The sequence below is a fragment of the Lagopus muta genome, chromosome 2 (genome assembly GCF_023343835.1).
Source record: "Lagopus muta isolate bLagMut1 chromosome 2, bLagMut1 primary, whole genome shotgun sequence".
Lineage (NCBI taxonomy): Eukaryota > Metazoa > Chordata > Aves > Galliformes > Phasianidae > Lagopus > Lagopus muta.
In genome coordinates this window covers 52,385,436-52,409,192 of record NC_064434.1, presented here as the reverse complement: position 1 = coordinate 52,409,192, position 23,757 = coordinate 52,385,436, and the positions used below count along the sequence as shown (strand labels likewise).

Sequence of the window (23,757 nt, the reverse complement as noted above, 5' to 3'; positions counted from 1 at the left end):
TCAACAGTTTTCTTTTCAAGACTGGTTCACAAAAATTTAGAATTTGCAGCATATCTTAGGTAATTTCCAGGAGGGATTGAAATATACATAACCTTGGTGGCATTGGACAGAGAGCGTGGAGGGAAGTAGTTGGAAAAGGCTATTCAAAAGGGCAACTGTGCAAAAGAAAAAAGATTGAGAAATCTTAATAGAAATATGATTTTCTATGCTTGTAGGAGTCCCGTGAGTTAAAAACAAAATCAAAAACAACAAAAAAGAAAACCCACACAACCTCTAGACTTAAAGCTATAGTAGTTATTTCTGACAGAAAAAAAAAAAACATCAAGCAGAAGTGAAAAAAGAAACTTTTCATAAACTCATATGCATTCACATTTAAATATATGCATGTGTATATGTGGAAATGTGTACATACACAAACACATGAGCATATATATGCATACATTAGCTATAGGTACTTTCTTATCCATCCAAAGTTTCACAGATAATTTCAAAACTGAATATATCACACCATTTGCACACGAATTAAACCATTTGCTTTGGTTTTACAGAATTTTGGTTCTGTAAGTATGCCAAAACTACATGGGGTTTAGCAAAACTCTCTCAGGAGTATATATCAACCTCACAGCAATGAATATTTGGCTTATGTTGCTATTTCAATGCCAGGGTGCACCTAGTCATTAGCATCATTTTTATCAGGTCATCACATTAATGGGATAACTGTGTTTTTATTGTCTTTGTTTCATTTTCCTATTTTTTATCCACTATCTCAAACAGTTTATATTATTTTCTTACTGACAAAAAAATGTTTCAATATTTCAATATAAAGAGTAAATAGCACATTAACTGAAATCCAAAATACTCTCAGTTTTCTCATAAATTAAAAATAGAATGTGTATGTTTAAATAAATACACACACCCTCTGCAATATTCTTCTCCTTTGACTTCTCCTGTCCCCATTTCAATTACTCATTTACAAACTCTTAATGAGAACAAGTTATTTGCTAAATGAGGAATTTCACTATCTTGCAACAGAAGTTGTTAAAAAGAAATGAATCAGACAAGGCTACCATCACCTCTACAGCTCCCAGAAAACAAACGAACAAATAAACAAACAAATTAGCCAATGACAACATATGAATGGAAAATAATACTATAAAATAATACTAAAATAAATCCTATAATGGGCTTGAAATGGCTGGACAATAAGTACATTTGAGTGAAACCAGGCTACTTGTATTGCGACAATCTTACAAGGGAAACAGACTAAGAACTATCTTGAGATAGTCAGACTCAGATTTAAAAGAGGGTATTATGAGATGGTGTTGTTAATGCAGAAATGAGACAGTCTCACCAGAGATCACACTAAAGTTCAGAAGAAAAAGAAGGGAACCAGGCAACCCAGTTTCCAAAAGCCCCAGCTAATCAAAGACTCCAGCCATGTGAGAAACTACGTGGTAGGCACTCTAGAGTTTGAAATATAACCTGCAGTTGATATCAAGACCTCTATTTCCTTTGACCTTAGATTTTCCAAGTAGGCTCATACTTGGAAGCTCTTTATTAGTTCTGTCTTTCATTATAAAGCTTTACAGGAAATATATCTCAGTGAGTTGGCTCACAAAAAGGTGTTTTTAGAGAAGCTGTTGCCATTTCAAATATTGAGACTGAGAAGCATCTTATAATTCATCTATTCATACATGTTTAATTCATATTCTGTCATTATGCAACTTCAACCAAACCCATAGACCTCAATGTGATCATAGACTTACTCTTGTCAGTAGTTCATCCATTTCTGTCACCAGTGTATCCAGATTTTCCTGAGCTAACTGAAGAAGTCTCTCTGGTGCTCGCTGAGGTGAAAGTAAATGCTGTTGGAAAAGAACAGGAAGGAAAAGTCTGCATTTTATGGTTCTCCATGCTTCCAAATATTGTACAGAAAAAAATAAGCAGCATTTCCTTTTTGTTACATGATGCAACTCCCTTTTGTCTTTTACCCTTTTTGTCACATCCATCCATTGAGTTTTCCTCAGGAATCTTGAAAGCTTGGCATATTTTAGTGAAATATCTGTAAGCATGGTAGGCAACATAGCTTGTACACAATGCATAGCTGCCCTCTGGACAACAAGCATGAACACTATTTTATTTATATAAAGTATTGCTGCTTCTGCGCCTGCAGTATAATGCTTGCATATATGTAAACAAACTACTGCTTACATATTTACAAACTTACTATATTTATAAACTTACATATTAAAAAAAGTCAAAATAAATAACTTTAATAACTACTTACCAACTAAAGGAAGTTTGAAGACTTATAGCTGCATTTTTTGCACAGATGTATGTACACTTGTACTGGAGCATCATTATTTGTGTATATGAATACAAAACCTTTGCATATATGTGCATAGATACCTTTAATTCCTGCGTTGTGTTTTCAAAACTGTACAACAATTTATATGGAGCAGGCAGTGGACCAGTCAGGTTAACACTCATGATCATCTGGTTTAGTCGATCTAGGTCATTGAGAAGGAGTCCTGTACAATCATCATCACAAGCTGGGAGAAGAACAGAAAAATTTCATTTCTGATAAATGTTTAAGGCTCGTATTAAGGCAAATATGTCTGAGCTAGAAATATTTTACCACACACATTCTTTGAAAATTAATGCTCGTTTCAGATAATTTACTCCAAAAGCACAATGTGATAAAAAGTGGAGACAGCAGCTGGGGAACAGGAAAGATTTCATTGCTTGGAAGTTAGTAATACGACAATATAATATAAAATAGAGGGCAAAATTGGTAGGTTTACCTCATAAAAAGAGGAAAAATTAATGTTGTCAGTTACAGACTAGCCTACATAAAATTCTAACTTAGACAAGCAATTTGGAGAAAGTCTGAGAAAAGTGGACAGGTAATTTGGAAAATCTAAGGAGCAGTCGTGGATTTGAACATAAGTTAAACAACAAAAATCTTACACTTCACACATTTTATAGTCAATAACAGCATGGCCAATCATGTTTAAATTGTAATGCAAACAGTAAAGAGAGTCCGGGAAAAGATATTGCCAGTTTTTTTTTTTTTAAGAAATGCTTTTGCCTACCTCCTGAGACTAATCAGCTTAGAAGTTTTTCATGTATGGTTTCTTTTTTTGCTTGCAAATACTCTTTAACATGAAAAATACCAGAGGAGGCTGCATGTAACAAAAGTAGTTTGCATTTCCATCTCCTCTTTGCCTTCTATTAACTATCACAAGAAAATCTCATAACTAAAAACTTGTACTATGGATACTGCAGAGAGGAAAATTCCTCATCCAGTCCAAAGGAGTTGTGGGAATACCTTTCTGTTTCCAGACATAAAGGTGCTGCATATGGCTGACAAAGTAAAGCAACATCTCAGAACATGGAACAAATTGCGAAGCAATGAATGTATTCTCCTAGATAGTCCACTGGCAGAAAAACAGTGAGAAATATGTATGTGTTTGAAGAAAAAGGTAAGCAGTTTTCAACAAGGAATTTTGGCTTTTTTTCTGAAATCTCTTGTTCACATAGACACATAGTTTTTAAGGTTTTCAGCCACAGCAATCTTAAATGCATTTCTTATTAGGTAGAATGACTCTCCAATACAGTGAGACCTTGAGTCAAATACAGAAAAAGTAAATGTCATGAATACTAGTTTAATACACTATGAAGGTCGTGATGACTGAAAAGGAGACAAGATAGATACTGCATTAGTGCAGTAAGAATTGGATGCAGAAAACTATATAATGTTATTTTAAGATTTTCTTTTGCACTTCCACTGCTTCCATTTCAGATTCCTTCCTCCTATATCTCTGTATTTTGTTACACAAACTGAACCGGAAATTTTCTGTAGTCATTAAATGTGTTCATGATACATTCTGATTCATTCTTAACAGGAAATACATAAATAAATAACATTAATACCACTCTAGCTCTTGTCATCTGTATGTTTGCTTTCAGAAATTAGGGAGAATTTATGCAAGTTTTACAGAAAATTGAATGCTACATATAACAAACACCTGTTCTGTAGCTGGTCAAGAATGCAATCACTTTGTATGATGCAAAAAAGTAATCCTGGACCTAAAAAGAGTTTTTTTGTTTGTTTTTTTAAATTATTCTGATACATAATATTTCTCTCATAAAACAAGATAGATCTATTAGCCCTCAAAATTATCACAGTGATTGGTAATAAAACACTAAAAATTTGTTATATGTTGACAACAAACTTAATTCACATCAATAACGACAATAAAAAAGAACATCTTCTGAAGACATGAAGTATTCTCAATGAGTTAAGAATTGGCACTCTGTGGTGAACATTCAATATAAATTAACCAATTGAAAAGATGAAGTATGTCATGTGATGACCACAGTCGAATGGATGAGACAGAACTAAGCTACTCCAGTATGCAGCCTGCAAGGCAATAGATCTAAGGCAATATTTCAAGAGCATGATTATATTTTATGAGACAAAATTTTTCCGTGTCTTTATCTATAAAACTGTCAAGATGAATTTGTGTCTAATATAAATAAATGCAGCACTAAATTCAGATCATTACAACGCTGCAAGCATGTGAGAAGCAAATCATGCAGTCAATAATACAATACTGCAGTGAGCAGCTAATGGAAATTACTTTTCTCTAGTTTTACCATATTTCCCCATGCACAAGAAGCCCTGTAAATGATTTTGACTTACCTCTGCGAGGAGTATCTCCAACATTTGCATGCAAACAGATTTTATTTGAAGAAATAATTGATCAAGAAATAAGACACTACAAATGAATGCATATATAGCCACTTATTCCATCTTACAAAGAGAAAATAACATACAATAAAGGAAATGACAGAGCAACAGTATATTTCTCCACGTGGGCAATTATCCTTACAGAATTTTTCTTTAATACATTTATTGCTTTTAAAATGCATAAGATGCAAAGTGCATCTGTGCTATGACTAGGTAACATCTGATACAAGGGAAACCATGAAATCTCTGATAGTAGTCTTAATTTATGACAGCCTCTAACTCTTAAGTATTACTATTTCCTGTGGAACCAATAAAAACTGCTGATTTTTCACTAGCCTTACCTAACTTTTGGCCATTACCCTATTTTTCCCATTTTGACATTGATTTAAAGCCAAAAAACCTTCTTTCCACTCCTCATTGTGTACTCATTTTGTCTGGGATGGAGATTATTTTCTTCATGGTGTTTCATATGGTGGTGAGTTTTGGATTTGTGACCACAACAACATTGATAATACACTGTGAGAATCCTTCTTTGTTTTTTGGCTCAAAGCTTGCTTCCTGAGGTATTTCTTGTGATAAGACTCTGAATGATTTGTTGAGGAGGCAACTAATGGGTGCTAACTGTGTGACAATCGATATTACTTTGGGAACATTTGAAAGCCCCTTCCTCCAGAGCTCCTTGCTCTATAGAAGAGCGGATGAGAGTGCTCAGGAGTGTTTACTGGTGGAAGATCTGGCCTGTAGCAAAACAGCTCCAGCTAGGTGTGGGAAAATTGGGGAACGATACCATCGTGTTCTGTGAGAAACAGGATGCAGATGGGCACCCCTGCTCCCTCTTATCTGCTGGCAAGGCCCGGAAGATGGGAACAAAGGAGTTTCTGCTGAGATCCCAGAGCCAGAAGCTGCCACTCAAAGGAGAGCTGACTCAACCATTTTGGATTTGAGCTGTCACTCCAAAGACAGCTGACTTGACCACTTTGAAACCATTGAAAAAGGGCCATCATCGCCATGGCCGTGCTTCGTTGTCGTCGTTGTCAACAGGACAACTCTGCCTGACGACCCACCGCTACTGAAGATCAAGGACTGAACTACGGATCACGCTGGATCCATGGTGGTGACTATCTCCCTCTTGCTGCCTATAAAGACCCCTTGCTTCTTCTTTTCTATCTTTTCTATCGCCTTCCTTCCCTTCCCTCATTACCCTAATTCATAATAGTGTCTGTCCTCCCCTTCCCCATTTCCCTGATTAAGATTTGTAATAAACTGGTTGGACCAACATTTGAACTGTTGTTTCTTAATCTCACGCCCGGTATATAAATAATAAAAGAACCTCCTCTCCCTCCTATAAATTGGAGCGAGACATACACCCATGTTTTAATTCTTGCTGAGCAGTGCTTGGACAGCACAAAGGCCTTCCCTGTTTCTTCCACTGTCTCACAGTGAGGAAACTGGTGGTCAGCAATAGAAGAGCTGTATACTCCCTACCAGATGACATTTTGTCAGCAATAACATGTGGGGGAAAGAAGGAGAAGGAGGCTGATCTTTGGAGTTATGGTAGCTGTCTATCCAAGCAACTTTTAAACTTGATGGAGTCCTGCTGTCCTGGGGATGGCTGAACAACTGCCTGTCAAAGGGAAGCAATGAGTTATTTTGCTCTGCTTGCATACACAGCATTGTTTGAGGTACTAACATGTCCCAGTCCACACATTTTCTTGCTTTTACCTATCCAATTCTATTCCCCATTACGCTGTGTGGGAGCAGGTGAGCTGCTGAGTAAAGTTTCAGTGCCAACAGCAGTTAGCACAACAACAGCCTCCCTAAACAGAGCCCTGGTAGACTGCTAAAAGCTTAAGGTACATTGAAAATGCTGCTGATTTCAGGGGGTTTGTGTGAGTGATGTATCTCCAAAATTTAAGTAAAATCAGTATCTAAAAGTAATGGCTCAGGTTTTTTACTTTTGTTGTTTATAAAACCCCATTTACTGGTTTTGATACATATCGTACTTGTTAGGTTATATAGTGCTTGAGAAGGGCAAAAGACACTGGGATATGAGTATAAACTCAACAGGAGTTCACACATCATAAAACCAAAGCAAAACAGAGAACCACTGACAAATTGTCAACTTCCGTGCCAAGTAGGAAGTGCTGGTCCCATATTGAGCTCATGCAGACAGAGGAACAGCTGGCCAGTGAAATGAAAAGCTTAATTCTTACCTCTGTGTAATAAGGGCTCACACATTCTGTTAAACTCACAACATAGCAGAAGCTAGGCCAGTACTTCACAAACTTGATGTTACATGCTATCATTTTCAGATAAGCCTCTGAAGGCTTGCAAGAAGTTTCTAGCTCCTGCTGAATCGAGGACTGTGTGGGAGCTAGATGATGTTTGTTTTCACAGATTTTTCAAGATCTGCCTCTGGAAAGAGACAGCATCTCTGCCTAATTCTGAATTTGAGAGGGCTATGATCATGGAGCTACTGCCCATTATAGAGGGAAAATCTTGATTCTGCAAGGAGTAGAATGGTAAGTTCCCTGAGGCAAGTGGGAAAAACTCCCCCTCCTTGCAAACAGCAGTCAACTTGAAGTACTATATTTAAGTGTCCAAGACTGGGCATTAAGAGAATCCCACCCGTCTTTGTCTGACTATGCAAATTCTTCATTTTACCTATAAAGAAGATTTAAATTTGTAAAGATTTAAGCTTGTGGACTGTAGCAGAGCTGAATGTCCTTTTTTTTTTTTTTTTTCCAGACTGAATTAAAAAAAAAATCCTAACAATAAAATATCTGTTATATCTCTATGTCACAACTGATTCCATTTCATCTTTACTCTTGTACAGCAGAACCAAATTGACTGCTCTATACTGAGATTTTGCTTGACCCTAAGGAAAACCTATTACAAGAGTATACTTCTGAGGAAAGGTTTCTGTGGTTTGTGTTCCAAATACACTCAAAATACTAAAGCCAAATTCTTTATAAGTCTCCATTGTAGTTATGACTGGTACTCAGAAATCATTCAGAAGGTGAGATCTGACTTGCCATATATTTAACAATAAAACCTTGAAGTTCTCCCTAGGATTTATCCTTTTTTCTTTTTCCCCTGAACAGTAACAAGCACAGTCATTGTTCTGACAGCACTGCAATTTAAGGGTCTTCATTTTACGTACTATAAACAACTGGAGTGTCACAGGGTATAACAAAAAACACACCAGAGAAGTACTAATATAAAAAAAACGCTGCACAATTGCTACAGGCTCGAGATTCAACCTTCTTTTAAACTCCTTCTTTCATGGATAAGATCAAAGGTCTCTAGAAAGGGCGAAGAAGGAGCAATACGGATTTTGGCTTGTTTCCATAATGTTTGCATGCGTATGCAAAACACGGGTTAGTGATCTCAGCCTGCTTGACCATGCTAGTCATAGATGAACAGAGAAGTGACTGCTCCTACTCATCATACAACTCACCTGTGTTCTGGATTGGAACTATTGAGATGTAGGAAGAAATTACATGTCTTCAATACTATGCTGAGTATAGGTCAGTCAGCAATTGCCTCCTGTTTATAATTTTCATCAGAATTAACACTGAGGTGTTCAAATCATGCACTTATTACAGTAAATATGACAGTGATGCATAAGGAGGTATCAATCATTTAGAGGACAATTGATTTGTACTTATAAATGAAATTCTAAATATGTAAATGTCAGATCAGATTTGTGAGAACTTTTGTCACGTTTAAAATTAAGCAAGGATGTTACCAGAATTACTAAAATTAGTTTGTAGTCACTACTAATTTTCCTATTGGCTACTGACTGTTTCAATACAGAAGTGAAAGCAAGCCTAAGAAGTAGATTAATTAAGATAAAAATTACAGAGAAATCCTCATCAAATTATTATGATTACATGATGATCAGTTACTTTAGCTGGGAACGAATCCAGTCATTAACAACAGCAATGCAAAAATGTACAATCTTTATGATACATTGTAGATCATTCAGACCTTTGCAAAACCTATTAAAAAAAATCCACTTTCTGATATTTCTTTCTGTCTTCTAAATACACACAAGAGAAAATAATGTTGTTCTGTTTTAAAAACATAATGGACTGTAAGTTCTCTCTGTGACATTTACCAATAATTATCTTTCTGTTGTTACTTAGCAGTAAATAAATTCTTTCACACAGGGGCTTTTAAAAATATATTCTCTTTCTATTCTACCTGCAGTTTTCTAAAATACAACTGTTACAACACAACACTGAAACATGTCATGCAAAAAGCAACTGAAAAATGGCAAGTTAGAAAACAATAAGACTGTGATAAAAGAGATTTTAAGCTATATGAAAAATAGATCAGTTTAGTCAGTATGAAGGTGCCTGTTGAACTTTTTTTTAAATTGTAATTTTTTACTCTAAAACCTTTAGAATACTTACAATAAGGGATATATTTAAATATTAAACAATATGATTTTATAGTATTGTGGGTTAATTCTCTCCCTGATTTGATTTAAATAAGTATTCTTCAGCTTTTAAGTCTTTTAGCTTTCTGTACAGTGTGATCTTTGACAGAATTTTCCAAAAAATTTTTATTTAAATGCTTATTCTTTGCTAAATATTCAGATTTTTTTTCCTCTTTCCTAAACATAATATTGAATAGCTTAACCACAGTTTTATATTACCTGCAACTAAATTCAAACATTGTACTTGCATGCATTTTCTTTCAACCAGACCATTTTACTCCCTAGCGAGGGTTTTTTCATACTTCTGACAGCTATAAAGCAATTGCACCAGTATTTGAAATTAAACTCTGCAAATGAACAAAACTAGATACGTTCTTGCAGCTCATTTGAAGTATGGAATGCAAACAGGATTCTACATACGGCATTAATTTTCTGTACATTAAAGTACTTAATCACTATTATTATTATCATTAAGGCTTCATTACACCTAAAGCTAGTCAGAAGAGTGTTTACCAAGTAGTTTGGAAGTGGTTGATACACAAAAGTAAAAATATACTGTACACAGTACCAAATTTTCAGCTGCATTAAAATCAGACTGGAACAGTGAAACACTACGGGAGTAACAGAAGAAATCCTTAGGACTTCTCTGAAAGATGTTTCTAATGGTTTTTTGACAGCAACTGTTAAAGAACATTACTGGCTGCAGCAACGTATCTCTAACAGTTAAATAAAACACGGCTGTGTGGTCTGAAGCCTGTGACATGAGATAGTGTTAACCACAGACAGATTTCCACCAAGTTTGTGCTTGCCACAGTACCCTTGTCTAGCATAGTACATATGCTCCAAAAGGGGTTTATAGATGAGTCTGTGCCAGGAGTATTGCCCTGCACTAGCAAAGGCAGATTTGGAGCTATATGAGGTTGAGGAATCTTTAAGCAAAATAAACTGCATGTAATGAGAGCAAACAATCATGAATTTTCTACTGAAATATTAAAGCAGCTTTTGCAATTCATGACAGTGATGTTATTGACATAGTGCCATAGTGACTGGTTTCTGTGTTACAGGGGAGAGTTAGGTGCCTCCTATCTACTTCTCTAGATGGCTCTTTTTTTTTTTTTTTTTTTTTTTGTGACCTACAGAAAGAAATCTCTTTATTTGCATCCTCCCTTCTAGCAATGACATGAAATGTCTGTATACAAAGTCAAAGGATTGTTTTTTTTCAGATGAAAATCAATTATCTAGCAGAAACAAAAATGCTGCTCCAGGTACTGCAGATACATTTTAAACCAGCACACAATGCTGCAGTTAAATCAGAAATTAAAGAGGGCCACAACTTTCAAAGCAAAAAGGTGGAAAATTGGATTTGCCTGCACACAGCTTTTCCTATCGATAGTGAGATTTTTAACCTTATTATCCACACAATGAAACGGTCTGATTAACAAATTGGAAAACTACTACAAATGAAAACTTTCACTTAACCTGTTTTATAAAAAGAAACTCTTCCATCCTGAATAAACATGAGGAGTGTCCATGGCTGAAAACAATGGCTAGTCCTGGAATTAGTCCTGAACAGATATTCAGGATGTAGAAAAAAAATTATTTTCATTCAGGTATCACTCTGGAAAACAGTTATTTAAAAATTTTGTAAGTGCAAGAGCTAGGAACTTAATTCATGATTATATTTGTCCTTGGCACACAAGCTGTGAGACGGATTTGAATGTGTAGCTACTTCTCTGAAAGTCTAGTCTATTTGCATTCATTTTGAAGTAATTTGAAACAGTGTTTAAGATAAAGAATATTAAGGCCTAAATTACATCAAACTGCAGGACACTAGAACTTTATTTTCCTTAAGTACAATCGTATTTCCATTAATGAACTGACACCACATTATTAATAAAAATATTTATGTATATATTCCAAGCAATTTCTCCGCTCATTTTCAAAAAAGAATTGTACCTAAGACCAGGACTAATAATGTGAGAGCACTGAATTTAGTAGTCACACTTAGAAACCCAAGTCACTATCCAAGAACTGATCATAAAAATTAAGCTGAGTGAAACTGTGTTCTGCACTCTATAGCCCCACATGGCTATAAAGCCTTACTTGGCTAATAGCCTCCTGCTTATCCACTCAAAAAAGCCACACATCATTTTTGACGGATTTGATGTTTTTATTCATTTTTAGCACTTCCTGTGTTTCTCTATTTGCCAATTTGTCTTTAAATTGCTTACAGTTTGCTGGGGCTGCACTAATCGATTTTAATGTTAGAGAGCTGTAGACTTCTCAAACCTCTGGGTATTTAGACACAGACTGACCACATTCTGTGAAAAAGAGGCTGCATGTATGATATCTATTTGCCTTGATGTTACATGCACCTCTCACAGGCCAAAACCCCTACAAAATAGAATAAGCTTTAATTTAAATCCTGGTGTAGATAAAACTTAAGGTAAAAAACGTGAAAACTAGTTAATTATTCTGTTCCAATATATATTAAAGATGCATATAGTAAGTATAGCATACTGTGAGCTTACTGGATCTGTATCTATATTCTATTTTAAAATGAAAAATGTTAGCCTTGAGGGGAAAAGAAAAAAGAAAGGATATCAAAATTAGTTTCTACTCAGGGTAGGGGAGATGGGGAAGAGGAATGGAAAAGAAAATGCCTTACTTTTTGGTCAAGATTTATTATGTATTCTAGAAAAATTTTGTTGCCTGATTTTTATTATTATTTGATTGGACATAAGCATATAACAGGAAAAGGTCTGTGTTCTCAAAAACAGCATTACTCAATTAATGGGAAAAAAATACAAACAATAATAAAAGACAAACCAATCAGTAATATATCAAAAGCAAAGGTAGGGCAAAAGATATCAATACTGTAAGATGAAACTTGATGTTTTAGGCTAAATCAGGTATTATTTTCTTTTTTAGTAAAATATATTATTTGTTCCTGTATATCTCATGCTGCCACATTTGCATCTTGTAAATAATATAAATGGTTATTGAATCAACATAACCAAGAAAACTTTGATGAAAACTTTCCTGTTTCTCTATGTGACTCGTGACACAAAGCACTGCAACTGCTGGTTAAACATTTAGGACAACACTAAAAAAATCACTAAGAGCAAATATTTTATCTTTCACAACACCGATGCCAACCCTTAGCAAAACTACAGACTTCAAAAGGCAAAAGAAAAACATCCTTCCAAGTTTTGCTGACAATTTTCAGTGAGCATTTTAAGAATTATTGAGAATTTTCCTAACATTTCAAGGCTTGCGAAAAAAATAGACCAGAATGCTAAAGCAGTAAGAAACATGACAAGCATTTTCAAAGGAAGCCACACAACTGACTGCTGCAATAGCAGGATTGAATTTCTGAAATATGGAAAACGTGTATTCTCCAAAATTGTGTTAGTATACGTACAAATGCATTTCATGCCATCACGTGCATATCGATGTTCACAGCCAGCACACTTCCACCCTGTGAATCCAGGCTTGCAAGTACACACTCCAGTGGCAGGGTCACAGGGGACAGGCATGGAACCATACTGATCACACTCACATTCCTGGCAGGATCCTCCTGGGGTTTGTGGATTTCCTGTGTAGCCAGGAGAACATCTAGACATTGCAAATAAAAAACAAATTTGGCCAACAGAGAAGCATAGTGTATTATAATGAATACTTAGCAAGACTGTAAACAAAAAGTATGGGAAAAACAATTCATGAACCATTAAAAAAAAATCTGTGGCAATATATCACTCAGCATGCATTTGTAGGAGAAAATATTGCAGATGGTCCAATGCAACAATGATGGGCATAATCTCATAACCAGGACATGGAGCTGTCTAGACAGAAAGAGTATGCAGAAGTGATTTCAGTTAAACTTCTATTATGCCATGACACAGAAGTTCCTACATTAGCTATGTATGTACATTAGCTATGTATAATCTATAGATCTTTTTCTCCTTCCATTAACTGCTTGTATTTTGCATTAGAAACGAAGTCACTTATTAAATGAGATACAGACAAACAAGGGTAGTTCTGGGGCCCATCCTGTTTAATATCTTTATTGATGATTTGGATGAGGGAATTGATTGAATCCTCAGTAATTTTGCAGACAACACCAGGTTGGGAGCAAGTGCTGATCTGCCTGATGGAAGGAAAACCCTATAAACAGATCTGGACAGGCTTGATCGCTGGGCTGAGGCCAGTAGGATGAAGTTGAACAAGACCAAGTGCTGGATCCTGCGGTTTGGTCAAAACAACCTCATGCAACGCATGGCTTGGGGCAGAATGGCTGAAAAGCAGCATGAAGAAAAAGATCTGGGGGTGCTGGTTGTCATTTGGCTGAAGATGAGCCAGTAGTTTGCCCAGGTTGCCAAGAAAGCCAATGGCATCTTGCCTTGTATCAGAAATAGCGCAGTCAGCAGGACCAGGAAGGTGATTGTTGGCCTGTACTCAGCTCTGGTACAGCTGCACCTCAAGTGCTGTGTACAGTTTTTGGTCCCCTATTACAAGAGAGGAATCAAGGCCCTGGAGCATGTCCAGACAGGGACATTAAAGTCGGTAAAGGTTCTGGAGCACAAGCATTATACAGAGAGGCTGAGGGAATGGAGATTGTTTAGTCTGGAGAAGAGGAGGCTCAGGGGAAACCTTATGGCTCTCTACAACCATCTGGAAAGGAGGTTGTGACATAGTGCGGGTCATCCTCTTCTCTTGCAAAACTAGCGACAGAATGAGAGAACAACCTCTAATTGCAACAAAGGAGGTTCAAATTGGATATTAGGAAAAATTTATCCCCAGAAAGAGTGAATAAGCATAGGAATGGACTGCTAAGGGAAGTGATGGAGTCACCGTTCTCGAGGTGTTTAAGGAATGGGTAGATGTAGTACTTGAGGACACAGTTAGTGGGCAATATTGCTGTTGGTGAACAGTTGGACTAGATGATCTTAGAGGTATTTTCCAATTCTAATGATTCTATAGTTCTGTGAGATCATAATCCTATAGTGTTGCTATGGATAAGACAATAGCCATCTTCTGGATTGCTAGTTTGCAGTTTTGTCATCAATATATTTACATATAAATGTTTTTTGCAGTTAGTGTCATGGGGACAATATAATCACTTGAATAAAGGATAAGGATGACATTAAGTAACACTATTAAGCATTGCATGTAATTTTAGATAAATGTAGTATATATACACATATGTATTTACTTCTGTGGTCCAGGGGAAAAAAACAAAGACTAAGACAATATCAGTGGTATAAGTAACACAATTCACAGTATGTAGGAATGGTCTTTTGCAGCTGAGTTTGAACAATATTTAAAAAGCAAATAACTTATTTGAAAGTATGCATTTAAACATCAATAAACAAACACTCGCACTGAAGGACATTGCTTTCCCTCACTCATGTGTTACTTGCCTCTTTTTTCATTCATCCTACCTTTCACAATACTGGCCTTCATATCCAGGTGGGCATGCAGTACACCGATAATCACTAGGTCCTTCCACAACACAAGAAGGGCTAAAACTAAAGCAAAAGCAAATGAAAAAGTAACTGTGCTTTGTTGCATCATATAGCTTGTGCTGTAGGAGGGTCAGTGGCAAGCTTTATGTTTCAATGCAAATGACAGCAGTTTCTTATGTGCTACCTGTGAGACATTCTTCCTTTTCAAGAATTCTGCAAACTTCTGGCAAAATTTAGACATGCCGGAAGGGCAGAATCAAAAAGATGGGAATCCAAAGAGGCATGTGAGTCAGCAATACCCATGCTGTAGGACTGCAAGGCTGAATGGTGCTGTCACTCACAGTGATCAAGAAAGCAAACTTAAGGAAAGGATGTGCAAGATGGAATTAAGAAACTGAGCCATCAGATATCTAGTCCTTCCAATCTTATTTAATGCTAGTTTGAATACAAGGAAGACAAAAGGCTGCCTACAGTCTGAACAATCTAAAAACTATCTTCTTCATGATTAAGGAATGGTCGTATTTTAATCAAAGATGACAGCAACTTATTTTTATTAAGTCACGATATATATGAATAACTAGTGACATCAGTGTGTACCCATGGGAACTGTGTAAAATAGGATGCTGTGTTAACATTTGTGTATTAAGTACCTACACAGTTATAAAAACAGAAAAACAGTGCTGAGAGGTGAAAAGAAACTGAATATAAATACTGTGAAAATCACTCAACTATTTGAGGAAGTAGAGCCAGAAAAGCAGAGATTGCTAGTGGCAAACCTAGAGTTCCTTCTTGTACAGTACAGTCAGCATCCTATCATAACTTGCTTATACTGCATTAAATCAATAGTGCTCGAATGAGTAATAAAATTACACTCCTGCAAAAAATATAAACAAATTGATCTACTACTCACACATTCATTATCCAACAAATTTTCAGCTCCATTACAATTGATCCACACTCCTATAAACAGTTCATTCTCTTTGCTTTATACAAAACTATAAAACAGTATTTAAAACTTAAAACTTCAATGGAATTCTGTAAAATTTCATAAATAAAAATAATTGCATCACACATTCTCAAATATTATCATGTCAGCCATGGCATAATAAACAAATAAGACAGCTCATTAGCTACGTGCATTTCATGCAGATTATGATTAATCAACTACCATGGAATACTTGCATTTAGTTAATTCTTTTTTTTTCCTTCACTAGTATTTTTAAGAGTGGAAACATGGAAATGTACAGACAGATCAACATATTCATTCACATATGTGGTGATCTCCATTTTTAACATGTGTGGGATGTATATTTTTCTGAAAAGGTTTCTACAAACCTTTGCAGAGCAGAACTATGATACGATTCCAAATAATGCTAAGAGCTTTTCAGCAAAGCAGGAAACAAATCTCAAGTGCTAAAGCATCATCTATTAGGAACACACGCAGAAATATCATAGCCAAGCTCATTAGCATAAATCGACCAATAAAATTTATACTGCAATAACTATATTGCTTTTAAATTATTCTATCTTTCAAAAATCATCTAAAACTCATGTAACATTAAATAAGGAATCAATAAATTCCATAGTGGAGCAAGAAAAGCACTGTAATACATTTATAACCCACATAAAATATGAGCATAGGGCTTTTTATAGCTCCTTTGTGGCCATATTGTACTTGAATTCTGATCTAGCTGAGAATACCTCTATAACACACATTCATTATCTGTTGAATATTGCATTTTCTACCACTTACTAATTTATTAATCAAAAATTAACAAGGGAGCAATTTCTGACATTTAAGGGAAGATCAATTAGCAGTGAGTAGACACAAAACATTTTAGTAAGACTTTCTGTGATGCAGTCCTCCTGCAGCCATTTGAAAGACACAGTGAGCCCTAAATGAAGTTATTGCTTACTGGAAAGGTAATTCTTTGTCATACGTTTGCATGCTTACTTGTTACTGGAAATGGATAGGGGACAAGCACAAGGCTGGCAGTCCTCTGGAGATCCTCGGACAATGCCATAAAATCCCAGTGCACATCTCTCACAGTGCTGACCGGCAGTATTGTGCTGACAATTCTGCAGAGAAATGAGCCAGAATGAAAGCAGCATTTGATAATTACAAAAAAAGCAGACAACATTCTGCTCCCAATCTTAGGGATTCAAATGAATTGAGATTGAAAGTTATAATTTACTGATATTTTATATATTGATTGATATATTGATATGTATTATAACTGTTATAGTTATATATCACTCCTGATATAATTCACAGCGGAGCCACTTGCTTTGAACATCTATCAAACGTGTGCTGTGATACATATGGCCTTACAAGGTGAATGAATGGAGATCTGTAGCTGGCCAAATGTATCATAAGGAATCTTTTAACCCATTCATCCCTTTATGTTCTAGTCACTGAAGGAGGGAAAACGATCAATTAAAAGTCAATTTTCCTGTATCAGGTCGTGTGTTATTAGATTTAAGAGCAACATTGTGTTTATTGCAAGACACATGCAACTTTGCAGATTATTAATCTGCAGGCAGTCAGGCTTTTACATAAGTAACAATTCAGAAGCAAGAAAGTACTGCATAATCTTAAATTAGACAAAAAGAAAACTTTAAAGATGAACAGTTCACTTTTTCCATTCAGTAAATTGGCAACAATTTAAGTAAAACTGGATTAAATTATCATCCTCTATTTTAACTTGGTTCATTTACACAAGATTAACCTATATTAAGTTCACAAATGTACCTGACAAACTGATGTTTCAGGGTCACACGTAGCACTGTGCCCATGACATTGACACACAACACAGGCACCTAGGGACTGACTAGTTATCCTTCCTCCATGTGAGACTGGAAGCCTGTAAAATCCTGGAGAGCACGACTGCAATAAAAAAAGATGCACAGGAAAACAGATCATTACAGAGTGAATGGAGTATAGGGAGCATTGCAAGCCTATCTTCCCAATCACCAGTTTTTACAAGATGTGAAAAGAACCTGACAGACTTCCACCTGTGTTACAAACAATATACAGCACTTTGCAGATAACAAGAGCCAGCCCTAATTGGAAACAGTGCTGAAAACTCCCTGGAGCACTCCACTGGCACCAGACTTTTCATATTACAGCTTGAGAGGCCTTTCATTCAAATGCCAAACACCTCACTGCTCTCACTGTGCATCAAGAAAACTTCCTTTCATTTCTTAAGAATAAGGTTTGTTTTTAATAAAAAATTTTTGCATGGACTGTGGAGAGAAAGCATGAGATTCCGTTTCCTTCACCCTTGGTGAGTTTTTCAGGTTTGACAAGCTAATATCTGCCTACATACTGCCTGATGGATAACAAGCAAAAACCAGATGACAATCAAAAAATGACTGCATGGCTGCATTATTTATAGCTATATAAGGTAAAGTCTATAAAAATAGAGAATTTGAAATATTAAAGGTTTTCCACGTCTTGAGACTATTAGCCCCATATGTTATTTATCTGTCAGAGTCTCTCCTACCCAAGTTTGGCAATAAAATTTTAAGAGTAACTCAAATACTGTTAGTGATGCTGACACACACAAAATCCAGCACGTGATCTTTATTTCAGGCTTATTATGCAAACGTATTAAAGTGTCTACATAACTCCCAGAAAGCATAAAATTAGAAACAAGTCCATTTTGATATTTTAGGCTATTAGAGTAAGTCACTCATCCCATGTATAAACCCCCAGTACCCTCTAGGATAGACCAATGTGGTTGTTTCCTACCATTGACCTCAATTTGTGCTTTTGGAACCTTCCCATACAGCAATACAGTGGATACAAAATAAATAAAAGAGAATTTGGAGTAAGTAATGCTTCATTATCAAAATCTGGATTCTCCAGTCAAGTCCTGCCTGACATACTCTGTTGTATTCACACAACTCCACTCTGACAGTTTTATAATCATTGCCAAAACATCCAGGAGTAAGTCATGAAAAAAGCATAAGCACAATTATTTTCTTTTGATCACATGGAAAGCAAGTTAACTCACTTCTGCTTTTCTCCTTTATTTTGACTTAGACTACATTAAGATCCCTGAAGCATAGAAAGAGTCTATCTGCTTTTTCATGGTTTGCAAGGAATTCCAATTTAGATAAATAATCTCATATGAAAGTAATTTTGTTTCTTACTATAATTTACTATTTTTTTTTCTCTGTTCATCCCCAAAGAAGTCCTTGCCCAAATATAAAATATTACGTAGCACAGGTTTACAAGTTCAGTGACTTTAGGATTGGTGTAAAAATATATGGTACATTCTCAAAATAAAGTCTAACCTCTAGCTGTATTTTTTCTTCTGATAGGCAGCAGACATTCTTGTCATCTATTTTGATGCAAGCATCTCTGAGATGAAATGGAACATTTACAAAACATGATGTAGTTGACTATACTTTTCATCGTTAGCTTGGAAGTTTTTTAGAAGTAGCCACAAGGAAAACTCTTACCACTGTTTTTTCAGCCTGCTTCTGAATTAAGAGAAAAACAATATAGGAAATTTCTATTTTTTTTCACTTTCTAGTAAAAAACATTCTGCACTTAGTCCTCACAATGGAATTGCAGGATAAACCATGAAATAGATACATGCACTCTTTCAGCATTTGCTTAAAAAATGCCTCGTTATCAAATGCTTTTTCCATGTTGAAATTAAATAAATCTTTCAAAAACATACCATAAGCTTTACCAAGAACACTAAAAATAAACTAAGTTATGAGCATGTGAAGATTGCACAATTAGGCACAAAGTATGAAGGCTGCAACTGATATATTTATTCTAGCCCCTGGTGTGAATTGAAATAAAGTTCTAATTACATTATCATATGTTTTCCTGGGAAAATGTAGTCTATTTTAGTAGTTTGAAAAAAAAAAAACCCAGACAACCAAAACCCAACAACAAAACCAACAACAAAAGAACAAGTCACTTCAACTGTACTTTAGAGCAAATTTAGTTGAATTTCTTGTGTGTGTGCATTTACATGCATTCAGGTGTATGGACATAGAGACTTCTTGCGTTTTGTGCTTCTCCACAGATGCTATGAATCATGGCCTTGATAAAATGATGCCTATAGTTCCGTCTTTAGACAGACATGGTATTATAGATGTATTGCATATAATGGCCTCACTAAAACACAACAACAAAGTACAATGTGTTGAACATAAATACAATAGTATTAAGCTCTCATTTGCCCAAAACAACTTGGTCAGCCTCATTCACACACTGTGACTCGTATTTACTTAATAGGAAAAAAAAAGGGCTAAAATTCCTTGTAAGATAGATATTGAGAACATCTATCTCAGTTAACTGAATCCACACAATAATTGCTAGTCACACCTTACTAAGAATTGGAACATAGAGGGCAGAAATACTTCTACTGAAAGTAAAATTATTAATGTACCTCACAAGACAAACCAGAGTAACCCAGTGGGCAGTCACATTGCTCAATCAAGTTAGCCTGAGGAGTCATTCCAGAAACAATGCCACCTTCAGCAACTTCCATTGAGATCTCAGAAATCCTGAAAGAAAAAGGGAGCAACCATCTTCAATAAGAGTAGTGAAACATTAACTCAAAACCAGTTCATCTTGTATGGTGGAATATTGCCTTACTTGGCTTTCTGTAGGCTTTCTGGCTTATAGGAGATAAAAGAGCACATTTTTGCTATTCCTAATGCTTTTTTTTTCCTTCATCTCTTTTTAGTGAAACTATTAACAATAGCTCAAATCTGATTTTTCATTCAGAGGGACTCATTAAGAAATCGAAGACACACATTAAATGCAGTTCCAATTCATGACAGGTACAGCAATAAAAATTGTTCACTAAATGAGCTTTTAATGAGGCAACTATTAAAATAAAATAAAATATATATCCAGCAAATAAAGCAGCCTAACAAGCTGCGAAACAGACTTTAAAGCACAGGTTACATTTGCTTTTTTTTTTTTTTTTAATCTGTAGGATCATCTAGATAATTGAAATCTAGCAAACAATTTAAAGCAAACAAACAAAAAATCCTACTACAGAACCATCCAGTATTATCAAAAAGGGTATGTTTCATAGTAGTAACTTTTGAAATACTTGTTTGTGTTAATAATATCCTTGCCTCCCAACAACTCTGACCTCTCCACTACTGAAAATCTTTGATAAATAAGAAGGGCAGAATGGTATTAAGTTTTAGGGACTCCAACATAATGTCCACATAAGAGAAAATGTCAAAAAGCTTGTGAATAATTAGCTGAATAAACATAGATAGTGCTGCTACAGCCTATATATGTGCCTGTGCATAGGTTTAATGCAGAGAAAGTCAAAGAAATGCTCATCTCTTGTTCAGATTCATAGTCTACTCATTTACTCCCAAACACTGATTATTGAGTTGCACTGGCACTTTGGCCCATAGGAACCACTGCCAACATGACTATGGGAAAAGTAAAAGCTCACTGTTGAAATAAACATGACTTTTGAGACTGAACTTAGTTGAATAGAGATGTACCTTTTAATATCTTGTGTGAATGCAAAATCTCCGAATCATCTAGAAGCTTTAACCCTGGGCTCTCTTCTTACTACTTGAAGAAATGAGTTCAGTAGAGCAAAGAAATTGAAAGAACAAATAAATGAAGCCAGATCAAAAAAGAAGACTGAAGAGGGCAAAAGCATTTAGACATAAGGAAGAACTATTTCTCTCAGAGAATGGTCAGGCACTGGAATGGCTGCCCAGAGAGATGGTGGAGTCGCCGTCCCTGGCAGTGTTCAAGAGGCATCTGGATGACGTGCTGCGTGATATGGTTTAGTGCTTGTGGTGGCAATGGTGACGAGGAGATGGTTGGACTAGATGATCTCATAGGTCATTTCCAACCTTGTGATTCTATGATCTGATGTGTCAATACAAACTTACATTGAGATCTCTGTACACTAAACGGAAAAACTAAATGAAATCTGCCTCCCCATCATCTTCAAGGCTGAGGCAATGGTCGGTGTGCTGTAAAAAACTATTTTTGGTCAGAAAGTTGAGTTTACATAATAATATGCTCATAGAGTTACATGTTGATGTTGTTTCTGTGAAAATGTTTCTTAAGGACTGTCAGGCTTTGCTGGCTCTTGGAACGTGGCTAATAGGAAGCAGACTAGCTGCTACCTGATCAGTGTTGGGGATATTGAAATAATTCAAAACAGTCAAATTGAAAGTGTATTTCCAATTGAAACTAATTTATTATCACAGCCTGGTTGCCTGACAAGCAAAATCTAATGAAAGAAATGTTTCAACATACAGTACTGGATGTGAAAATGAGGACAACAAAATGAACACTACGGGAGAAAAATTGTGGCTTTATATTCTGAGCAGAAATCTCTAAATCACTAGTAATGCTGCAGCTCTGAAGCAAAAGTAAAACAAACAAACAAAAGACACCAAAAAAAACCAACCAAGCCTGAAACATTAGCATTGCTGCTATGCAATATAACTAATACATTGCCAATACTGGGACTAAGCTATTTTTCTTTTCTCAGCTTCTGATACTAATTTGAATTTTAAATGCTTTTCCTACAACTTATCATTTATATACATCTTTTTAATCTGAAACTGAAATAAAAGAACATCACATATGGTATGTTCTCAATCCCATCCTCATTTTCTTTACCTTATACTTTTCTATTATGCACAGTCAGAAAGAGAAGTTTTACCAGTTTAGAACCTTATTTAGAAAGTATAAGACACTATTTAAACATTTGTTCAAAGTAGAGCACATACCTAAATACTGTCCTCTAGAGGGTCTCACAGCCTGCTTTTAATATAAGCTTTCAATTCTTACTCAAGTTAATATCCCACTAGTTTCTATGAACATTCTGAGGAATGTACTTTGTGATCTTAAGCAAAACTACCTTAAAAATCAGTCAAGATTCTGTCTTGAAAAAAATTATCATATACTCCTGATGACTATTTTCTGTTTAAAGACTCAGATGTCATGGGATGAGTGTTACTTACATAAATATATGTAGATCATAAGTATCTGCTGCAATATAACCACCTACAAAATCCAGACTGATATTCTGTTACAGGTTTTGACTTCAGATGGAGAGCTGTCAGAGAAAACAACTGAACTATTCACTAAGTCCTGCTATCATATAAAATGTTACACTGTGAAATGTGATGCTATAAAAATCAATTTTGGTTTGGTAAGTGCCACTCTGCAAACCTGCCCTGAAACAGAAGTCATTCTCTGTTCTGTTACATGCCTCATTAACTAGGTAACCCTGATGAAATAATGGTATACTACAATGCAAGTGTAGCTCAGGTATGATGATCTCATGAATCTCAGAACAAAATCATTAAGCTGGAAGTCCATTTGAATAACTTTTATTGTAATCCTTGAACTCAGATAGCATTCAGATTTTTCTTCCTCAGCTGACCTAGAATCTGCAGTTCCTGCAGGGAAGGGTGAGCTAAAGCAGATACTATACATGGAGAATACTCCTCAAATTTTTCCGTGTTATATTGGAGTTACATACCTCTTCTCCATAGGTATTCCTTATATTTGTAATACAGCATACTAAACAGATTATGCCAAAAATAAATGAAATCTCAGTGTAAAACTTTTATGGCATCTGTTATTAATACTTAGCATCTGCCTAGTGCAAGTCAGACTCAAATTCAATTTCTATGTTTCCTCTTAGTACTGCAAAGATGCATTATACCTGTTCCTAGTATTCACTCTCATAAGCTCCAAAAGCAATGTTCTTATAGACAAATTTGTAACCTAACAATCTAGAAATAATTTTAGCCTATCACTTCTATGACTTCTATCATAGTAAGGACTTCTGGAGATATCTGGGGTTTGTCTCCAATTATCTCTGCTTCCTTGCTATTACATTTTTTGCTTATATAACAATTTCCTCATCAAAAAATTCAAGAATAGTCTGCACAATCTGTTCAAGAACTTCTTTACCCCCAGGAATTTTTTTCATATGTCCAATGCAAATCTTTCATTATGAAGATCAATCTTTTTTAAATTGAACACCTTGAAAACAGAGAATTAATTCTTTTCTTTCTTTTTGTGGCAACATTTTATGCATCTTAAG

General features: G+C 35.6%; 1 protein-coding gene across 4 annotated transcripts in view; it reads right to left on the bottom strand.

Moving 5' to 3' along the window:
- Nucleotides 1-23,757, bottom strand: part of LAMA2 (laminin subunit alpha 2) — a 323,287-nt gene that overhangs the window by 82,739 nt on the left and 216,791 nt on the right. For 3 of the 4 annotated variants that reach the window (XM_048937148.1, XM_048937149.1, XM_048937151.1), the window contains 7 exons: nucleotides 20,089-20,206; nucleotides 17,424-17,558; nucleotides 16,626-16,750; nucleotides 14,648-14,734; nucleotides 12,628-12,821; nucleotides 2,410-2,552; nucleotides 1,767-1,865 (listed from right to left, as the gene is read on the bottom strand). In XM_048937148.1, the coding sequence (XP_048793105.1) occupies nucleotides 1,767-1,865; nucleotides 2,410-2,552; nucleotides 12,628-12,821; nucleotides 14,648-14,734; nucleotides 16,626-16,750; nucleotides 17,424-17,558; nucleotides 20,089-20,206 (901 nt within the window). The remainder of the gene's footprint in view (nucleotides 1-1,766; nucleotides 1,866-2,409; nucleotides 2,553-12,627; nucleotides 12,822-14,647; nucleotides 14,735-16,625; nucleotides 16,751-17,423; nucleotides 17,559-20,088; nucleotides 20,207-23,757) is intronic. The other variant, XM_048937150.1, reaches the window with a different exon arrangement.